The sequence below is a fragment of the Chrysemys picta genome, chromosome 22 (genome assembly GCF_011386835.1).
Source record: "Chrysemys picta bellii isolate R12L10 chromosome 22, ASM1138683v2, whole genome shotgun sequence".
In the NCBI taxonomy this organism is placed as follows: domain Eukaryota; kingdom Metazoa; phylum Chordata; order Testudines; family Emydidae; genus Chrysemys; species Chrysemys picta.
In genome coordinates, this window is record NC_088812.1 from 13087628 (window position 1) to 13096807 (window position 9180).

General features: G+C 63.6%; 1 protein-coding gene across 1 annotated transcript; it reads right to left on the reverse strand.

Annotated features, from left to right (window-relative positions):
- Positions 1 to 4643: 4643 nt before the first annotated feature.
- Positions 4644 to 9147, reverse strand: MIP (major intrinsic protein of lens fiber). The gene is made up of 4 exons (XM_005311097.4): positions 8669 to 9147; positions 6371 to 6535; positions 5819 to 5899; positions 4644 to 4990 (listed from the first exon to the last, which is right to left on the reverse strand). Exons 1-4 carry the CDS (start codon positions 9038 to 9040, stop codon positions 4805 to 4807), a joined length of 804 nt encoding a protein of 267 aa, XP_005311154.2. The 5' UTR covers positions 9041 to 9147; the 3' UTR covers positions 4644 to 4804.
- Positions 9148 to 9180: the final 33 nt, after the last annotated feature.

Consider the following 9180-nt stretch of genomic DNA (forward strand, 5'->3'; position numbering starts at 1 on the left):
GGAGGGGGCTGGGTGTTGTGAGACTCCGGCTTGGTGGGGTGGAGATCTGGGTGCAGTTGGTTGGGCCTCAGTGGGGTGGGGGTCCAGATATGGGAGGCTCATTGGGGTGATTCAGGTGCCGGGGGGAGTTGAGTGCAGGGGGCTCAGTGGCGAGTGGACTGGGTGCAGGGATGGGGGTCCGGATGCAGCAGGTGGGACTCGGCGAGGGGGCCTGGGTGCAGAGCGGGTGAGGATCAGCGAGGTGAGGGTTTGGGTGCAGAGGGCTCAGTGGGGGGGTTCTGGGTATGAGGGTCTGGATGCACAAGGGCTGGGCAGACAGGGTGTGCTCCCTGTACGGTGACCTCTCCCCATGTAGCTGAGGGACGATGGGGGCAGGAAGCAGGCGCAGGGGTGCAGAGCTTTCTGTAGCCGGGGGAGGTTTCTGGGGGAGGATCTGACCTGGCCCAACCACTCCTTGCAGGGGAAGAAGTCCCATCCACCCCCAGCCCAGCCAGGGCTAGCGGCTGAGCCCAGCACAGGATAGGAGCCACCAGCCGGGGTGTCCCCAGCCCTGCCTCCCTGCAGTGATTTACCTCTCTGCCAGCTGCTCCGGGCACCCAGAAAGATGCGCTCGCTTTGCTGGGGAGGGGCGCGTGACCGCACTGGCGGCTTCCCTTTGCTTCCCCGTCAGAAAGGCATTTTTCTGCGGGGAAGCAAAGCAATCTGCCGGGGGCCGTGAATTCTGCGCACGCGCAGTGGTGCAGAATCCCCTGAGGCATAACCCGGTAGCCATCTATGGTATTTATCTGGCCCCCCGCCTCTGCCCATAGTATCTTTAAAGCATCGGGCATTGCAAATGCCCCTGTAAAGTGGGGCAGGGCTGTTATCCCAGATGTGAAATTGAGGCACAGAGACGCTAAGGCCTAGATTGCCCAATGTATTTAGGCACCTAACTCTCATTTTGCTGGTGCAAAACCCAAAGGGAAGGTGATGAGAGGAGAGGGGGCAGCTGGACCCCCAGTAGCCTGGGCTGTGGCTTGACCAGTGCAGGGGCGGGGGGGGCGGTGTCATCCTTTCCACACGGCAGTTTTATTCCCTGGGGTTTGGGTTTTTCCAGTTCATTCTTTTTTATTTGAAAAGGAAACTAAACAAACACCAGCCGCATTCCCGGCGCTGCCCCTTCTGGCTCAGGGAGCTCGGCCGGTGTTGGGGCAGATGGGCAGGGATGCCCCGGGATGAAATGCGGCCCCCCCCTTGCTCTCTCGCCCCCACAAAGCTGGGCAGGGGACCGGGGGGGGGGGACAGGGCCAGGGGCAAGTCCTTCAGCAGCGGAGACACCCCCCGCCTCCCCATGTGTAACTCCCCCCCCACTTTATGCCCGGGCCTGATTCTCACCCCACCCCGCCTCTTGTGTCAGCGTCTGGACCTGTGCAAAACTGGGCGTGCAAAACCATCGCACGCCCATTTGGAGCCAGTTTGGGATGCGCTGGGAGTTGGGGACTGGCACGGAAAGGGTTAATGGGGGGGAGGGGTAGCAGGGCTTTCTGGTGGACCCCTTAGCAGGGACCCCAGCTCCCACAGCCTGCAGGACAATCTGCCTGGGGCTTGTGGCCCTGGAGGTGGGGGCTAGTTTCAAACCCAGCGACCCCCCCCATCCAGTCTTGTGCAGGGAGGGGGCAGCTGCAGCCCTATGGGGCTCTGACCCCCACACCCCAGCCGTGCTATTGCAGCCCCAATTCCAGAGCACCAGGTGCGGACGCTACCGGCTGCCCCGACTCCAGCAGGGGCTGATTGACGGAGGAGACGTGGTTTCTGCCCTGGATTCACCTCGCGGGCAGTGGACGGGGCCGTTCTAGGGTCAGCGATTTAAAGGAAGATGTGCCCATCTGCCCTTTATAAATCCGCCCCGAGTGTGGATTCGAGGCCTCTGGCTCCCCACTGACCCAGCCCCGTGACCCAGCGCGAAGCATCCAATCCAGCCGCACTTGTAGGCCCTAGGCCCGGCCACACTGGGGCACAGCAATGGTCCACCCAGTCCAGTGTCCGGCCTCTGCCCGTGGCCGGGGCCAGCCGCTTCAGAGGGCGTGACCGGAACAGGGCAATTTAAACTGACCCATCCCTCCTCAGCGGTCAGAGCATGTGGGCTCGCGTCCCTGACGTTCTTGGCTAATAGCCACTGATGGATCGTTCCTCCGCGAATGGATCTAATTCGTTCTAATGCTTTGCCCCAGGGCCCCGTGCAGGGTGGCAGCGGGCAGCCGGAGGGAACCCCCGGGTCTCTCCCCAAGGAATCCCAACGGTTCCCTGTCTCCTCTCTGTCCCTAAGGGGCGCTGCAGCCATGGTTCTAGGGGCAGGTGGGGTTTGGGCACCTCACGCGGGCGTTCAAGCCAGCAGGGGCCCGTTTGGGGCAGGCTAAAAGCCACGCCCGGTAAGACAAAGCACAGGGGCGGGTGCCCGTGGAAAGTGAGCGGGGCTGGGCGTGGGGAGACAGAGGTATATGAAGCACGCGAGAAACCGGCTCGTCCAGCCCCTGCACTGAGGCAGGGCCCAGTGACCCTAGACCTGCCTAGACAGGTGCGTGTCCCACCTGTGCTTAAAAGCCTCCAGTGATGGGCATTTCCCAGCCTCCCTGGGAGCTGGTTCCAGAGAGTTGGAAAACTTTTCCTACCATCTGCCCTAAATCTCCCCTGCTCCAGATGAAGCTTCTTGTCCTGCCTTCGGTGGACGTGGAGATCCCCATGCTCTGCAGAACAGTCCTGAAAAAAACGTACCAGCTCCCCCCTCCCTCGGTCGACTTTTCTCAAGATCAAACCCGGAGTTGTAACCTTTCCTCATGGATCCGGGGTTCGAAACCTTGGATGAGTTTTGCTGCTCTCCCTGGACTCGCTCCAGTTTGTCCACACGCCCCGGCCAGGGCCGAGCGCAGCAGGACGACGACCTCCTGTTAACACACCCTAGTGACAGCCGCCTTTTCCGCAGCTGCATCCCGCCGCTGGCTCTTCAACCTGTGACCCCCACGGCCGCCCACCCGTCGAGTCCCCTTTTGTAGCCGTGCATTCGATCTCTCCTCCTTTGCCCTGGTCTTTGTGGAATTTCATCTTGTCCTCCGACGTCTCGAGCTCGGGTTGAATCCCAACCCCACCCTTGCCGCCCCCCAGCTTGGAGTTGTCGGCAGATTCGCTAAGCGCGCTCTCTGCCCCATTATCCAAGCCGTCAATGAAAACATTGACTAGGACTGGCCCCGGCGGGACCCCCTAGCTACGCCCCCCCAGCGAGCCATTGATGACGGCTCTCTAGGGCCGGTCTGTCTTTTGTGTGTTCGTTTCATCTCGACCACTGCCCCCCACGTTGCTCAGGAAAACGTCATGTGGGACTGAGTCAAAAACTTTACTCCAGCCAAGATATATTACATCTGCTTCCCCCCCGCCGCCCCCCCACTCGGCCTGTCGCTACGACAGTCTCCTGCAGGTTTCCTACTGCGTGCAGTGCTGGAGTCAGGGGTGGCGGCTGGGGGGAATCAGCGGGGCTGGGACACAGGGCCCTCTGAAAGGGCTGTTTGCTTTAGGGGGCTGTGGGCGGCGTGGGGAGGGGCAGTGCCCCCGCAGAGCTAGCGGCCTTCCTCGGTGTCAGGGTCTTACGGACACACACCCTGTGAGGTAGGGACATAGCCTTAATCTCCAGTTACAGATCGGGGAAACTGAGGCATGGAAAGGGAGCGGGACAGGCCCGCCCTGAGATAGCAGCTCAGCTGGGAACAGAACCCAAATTGTTCCCACAGGTGAAAACTTAAAGGGACAGTGCATGCTTTGAACGCCACTTCTGGCAGGCCAGGGTCTGAGCACCCTTCCCTCCCCACCAGCAGGGACTGAGCCCACCTCTTCCCCCAGCATCGTCCCCGTTTAACAGGCAGGGACAGTGAATGGGGTGGCAAAGCAACTGGCCCAAGGCTGCGGACCGGAATTGGGGCGGAGCTGGGGTTCGGCCTACGCAGACGCCAGCTCCGAGCTCAGCCTGGAGGCTCCTCCCGACACCCTGCTGAACAAAGGTTCCCCACCCAACCCTGGGAGGCAGGGCAGTGCTCTTATCCCCATTGACAGAGGGAGAAACTGAGGCACGGGAGGGCCCTGACTCGCCCAAGGGCAACGAGAGAGCTGGGCATAGAACCCAGGAGTCATGACTGCTCGAACCACTAGACTCCACTCCCCTGCCAGAACCAGGGAAAGAACTCCCAGCTCCCACCCCACATTAACCTAGTAGACCCCACTCCCCTTCCTCAGCTGGGAATAGAACCCAGGAATCCTGACACCCAGACCCACCCCCTCGCTCTAACCACTAGACCATACTGCCTCTAAAGAGGGTTTTTTTTTTGGGGGGGGGGATTCAATTCACTGGCAGGCTTGACACACTGGGGGGGGGCAGGTAAGGGAAAGCTGGCGGGGGGCGGTCGCACACACAAAAGCACCCACACACGGGGGCAGTTCTGGAGCCTGGGGGCAGTTCCATGGGGTGGGGCGTCCCCAGCACCAAGTACAATTATTTCCAAGGTTTTATCACAGCAAAAAAAAAAAAAGAGAGAATTAAATTTAAAAAAAAATAACAACAAAGAGATACCAGATCCCCTCCCCCTCCCCCCCCGGGGTCCCCCGGCCCCCCCCTCGCCATCCGTAATCGAGCTCAGCATATTCGGTCCCTTCCATCTCCCCTCCGCCGTGATTCCTACCGGCCAGTCAGAACTACAGTCCGGATACTGGGCCAGGCTTTGCCGCTGGTTCTGTCCCCGCCCCGGGGGCGCGGCGTGTCTGGGGGCGCTGCCCGGGCTCCTCTTTATAGCGCCTGCGTTTTCAGCTCCATGGGCTCCCCGGGGGGCTCCGGGGGGGCCTGGCCTTCTGCCACCTGCTCGCCTTTCAGGATGGCGAGCCGCTCGGCCAGGCCCCGCATGCGGGGGCAGAGGACAAAGTCGTAGAGGAGGCCGGCCAGCGTGGCCCCTAGGATGGGCCCAACCCAGTACACCTGGGGAAAGAGGCACAAGGGGCGCGGGGGTTAGGCAGAGCCATGGGGGGGGGGGGGTTCGTCCATCCCTGAACAACCCGTCCCACCACCCCCTGCTTCGATCTCCTGTCCCTTCATACACCCCCCCGACCCCGCTGCTGCGGGAGCCTCCCTGTCGCCCTGGATTTCTCTCTGCCCCCTTCCCCCCCAGAGCAGCCACCCCCTGGATCTCCCTGTCTTGTTTCATCCCTGAAATTCATGGGAGTGGGAGTGGGGGGAGGGCCCGCCGCTCTGAAACGCCACTTGAGCTGGTGTGATGAGACCCAAGACACAGGGGTGAGCTGTTCTCAGTCCACCCAGCAGGGGGCAGCACAGCACACTAATGCAGTTCCCTCTGGGGAGGGATATGGCAGCTGTTTATACAGGGGTCGTTCCACCCAGCACTGATATGCAGCCACCTCTGGGGTGGAACATGGCAGCTGTTTATACAGGGGTCGTTCCACCCAGCATTGAAATGCAGCCACCTCTGGGGTGGAACATGGCAGCTGTTTATACAGGGGTCGTTCCACCCAGCATTGAAATGCAGCCACCTCTGGGGTGGAACATGGCAGCTGTTTATACAGGGGTCGTTCCACCCAGCATTGAAATGCAGCCACCTCTGGGGTGGAACCTGGCAGCTGTTTAATGGCTGCATGAGAGTGCAGACCAGGGCATGAAGGACGGTTGACCCCTCAGGGTGGGGCATCTCGGGAAGCAGGCCAGGACAGCAGGGACCTCCGATGGCAGGTGTGGACCCAAACCAACGTGGCTGCGGGGAGCCGCGCCCCCTCCCTGCCGCCCCCTCCTTACCCAGTGGTTGGAGAAGTTGCGGGTGATGACGGCGGGGGCGAAGGACCGCGCAGGGTTCATGCCGGCTCCCGTGTAGTATATCTGCAAGAGAGGCAGCAGGAAGGTGAGGTTCCCCCGGGGATCCCGGCCCCGCCATGCTGGCTGGCCCAAGGGTGGGGGCAGGGGGGTGGAGCAGGGGGTTGGGGGTCCCCAGCTGCAGGGTTTGTTAGGTCACAGCCATTTCTAGCCCCCCCCTCTGGGGTCTCGATGGTGAGTCTGGCACCCCAGAGACCCCGCTGCCCGGGAGACCCAGCATAGCCTTTGCCTTGACCCCCCAGCCATAGGGAGGCGGTGGGTGATGGGGGAGGTTTTATGCAAAGGTGGCCAGGCATGGTGGTCCATATGCAAATTAGGGCATTGCCTCATTTACATAATGCCTGGAGCCCTTCAGGGCTGGGGGTGGGTGGGGGTCTCCGCTCTGCCACCATTGCGTGGGATGACCCCAGGCTGGACCTGGCTGGCCAGGGAGCAGGGCCCCAGGTCTCAGGGCGGGGAGATCCCGCGAGGCGTTACCCCGAAGAGGTGTCCCAGGGCGAGGGAGAAGCCGATGGCCAACGCCACCGAGCCCACGCGCCCGTTGTGCCGCTCGTCGTACGTGGCGAAGAAGCAGAGGACGAACTGCAGCGTCAGGAAGATCTCCACGGTGGTGGCCTGGACCAGGGTCACGCCGGGGTGGATCTGCAGTGAGGGGGGGGGACACACAGAGAGAGGGATCCAGATGGGATCGGCAGCACCCGTCCCCGCACTCGGGGGGCAACGTCCCCAGTGTCACCCCTGCTTCCAGCTCTCCCTCCCGTAGGTCCCTGCCCAGTACCGTGCCCCTCCCTGCAACAGCTCCCTTAGCCCCCACCCGGCCAGGTTTCCTGCATCCCCTGTCAGGAGAGGGGGTGTTAGCAGCTTCCTCCCCCCGCTGCGATTCCAGCCCCCCAGCAATCCCCAGTCTGCAGGGGACACTGCTGAGCGGACTCGCCCTCCCGGGGCTGGAGACGCTGGCTGCAGAGGGTGCGTGACACTTGGGCTGGGAATATCAGACCCACGCCCCGGGGGCCCCCCCCAGCTGAGGGCATCAGTTGCTGTTATGACCCTCCACAGCCTGCAACAACTCCCAGAGGCCCACGCTGGCCCAGCCTTTAAAGGGGCATCAAAGCGGGGGGCGGGAAGTGACAAATCCACTTCTCCAGCACCACCCCGCTGAACGCCACGGGCCACGCAGGGCTCCCCAGAGACGCAGCAGTGCTAAGGGGAATCTCCACTACCGGTCAGCTGCACAGGGGCTAGGACACACTGCGAAGCTCCAGAAAAGGGCAGCATGAGCATGTCTCTCTCCCTCTCACGCCCACCCGCACAATTGTACATGAAGTCAGCGGAGGACAGGACTCTCCCGGGCAGCCCCACAGCTCGCTCGCACTAAATAAGCACTCTGTCTGATGCCAGACGCAGCGCACCCTGGCCGGTGGACGGAGCCGCTTTGCGGTCTCACCGGGTGGGAACAGCGTCTGCTCAGCGGGGAGCTGTTGTTTTCCTAGATCTATTGGGGGAGCTGCTGAAACCTGCAGGCAGGTCCGTGCTCCAGCTGCCGGCGCTGGGAGCAGAAGAGGAAGGGTTTGGCTCCCTGGGGAAACTGAGGCGCACAGGGACAGCGGCGTGATTCTATCCCCGGCACGGCGCCAGCGCGGCTCCCGGCTGTTCCAGAGGAAGGAGGGATTCTAGGCCCTCTGACGCCGGGCTCAGGATCCCCACGGGCGGGATGGCAGCCCAGCTATCGGGGCAGCGTTACTCCGCTGTCTTCCCGCCTGTCAGTTCCCCCGTGCGTGGCTGCGGCGGGCCCTGAAGGGGGAAGAGGCCCCACTGCTGGGTTCGGGTCCCCCAAGCTCCATGCACTCAGCTCCCTGCACAGCCCTCAGGCTGTCCGGATGCCCCGGCACGGGAGCGTTGGGTCTCGCCTGGCCGGGAAGATAAACCCAGGGGCACAAAGCCAGCCTTGGGAGGCAGCTTCCCCCGCCCCCAGGGATCCTCCCTGCTCTGTAACGCGGACCCTCACCTCACCCTGCCCTGGCACCCCCAAATCACTCCCTGCCTTGAGAACCACTCCTCCACCCTCACCACTAGGCTCCCCTCCCCGAGCCAGGGAGGGGACCCAGGAGTCCTGACGCCTAGGCCCCCCACCCCCTCCACTCTAGCCATTACATCCCACTGCCCTCCCCGAGCCAGGGAGGGGACCCAGGAGTCCTGACGACTAGGCCCCCCACCCCCTCCACTCTAGCCATTACATCCCACTGCCCTCCCCGAGCCAGGGAGGGGACCCAGGAGTCCTGATGCTGCTGACTCCCCCCAAGACAGGCCCTTTCACAGACTCCACCACTGGTTGCCGTGGGGCTGTGGGGGGGCGACATGGCACGGAGGGGCCCGGGTGCTTGTTCCTCCCGCGCGGGGCCCATGGCGCGGGGCGCAGGCAGCCCCAGGTCCGGGCGGGGATGGGAACGACGGCTGTGCCCAGCATGGGGAGCAACTCACCGCTCTGGTCCCCGTGTCGCTGGAGACGGGGCGGGGGGCTGGGTCTGAGCCCCATAAACCAACCATCTATTCATGGGGGTGTTATGAGGACAGGACCCTTGCTCCCCCAGGATCTGGGGTCCCCCTCGCCCCCACTGTGGGGTCCTTTCCCAGCCCGTCTCCTGGTCCTACCCCAGCCCAACCCTGCCCCCCATGGGGAGCGTTGCACCCCCTCATCCCAGGCCCCTGAACCGCTACCCCAAGAGGCATCCCGGCCCCCCCAGCAACAAGGAGCCCCCCCATTCCCCTCCAGGTTACCGTGTTGAGTGCCAGGTTGCCGCGGATGGCGGCCGGCGTGAGCCCGTAGAGCACGGCCGCCCCGGCCACCCCGCCCAGCACTTGGGCCACCATGTAGAAGACGGCGCGGAGCAGGGAGAGCTGGGCGCCCACCAGGAAGGCGAAGGTGACGGCCGGGTTGACGTGGGCCCCGCTGACGTGGCCCAGCACCTGCACCAGGGTGGCTGCGGCCAGCCCAAAGGCCAGGGCCACCTGCAGCACGTTGAGGGGCCCAACTCCCCAGCGCAGCGAGGCCCCCAGCCCAAAGAAGACGTAGATCATGGTGGCGAAGAACTCGGCGAAGACGGCCCTCCAGAAGGAGGGGGAGCGCACCTCCCACATGGCGGGGGGCATGGGGGGGGGGCGCGGGCTGGGCCGGGCGCCTGCAAACTCACTGCCCCCACCGGCTCTGGTTCCTTTCTCTGGGGGACGCCCAGGCTGGGGGGTTTATATGGGGCCCTTGGTCCAGCCCAGGAGGTGGGATTCGGGACTGG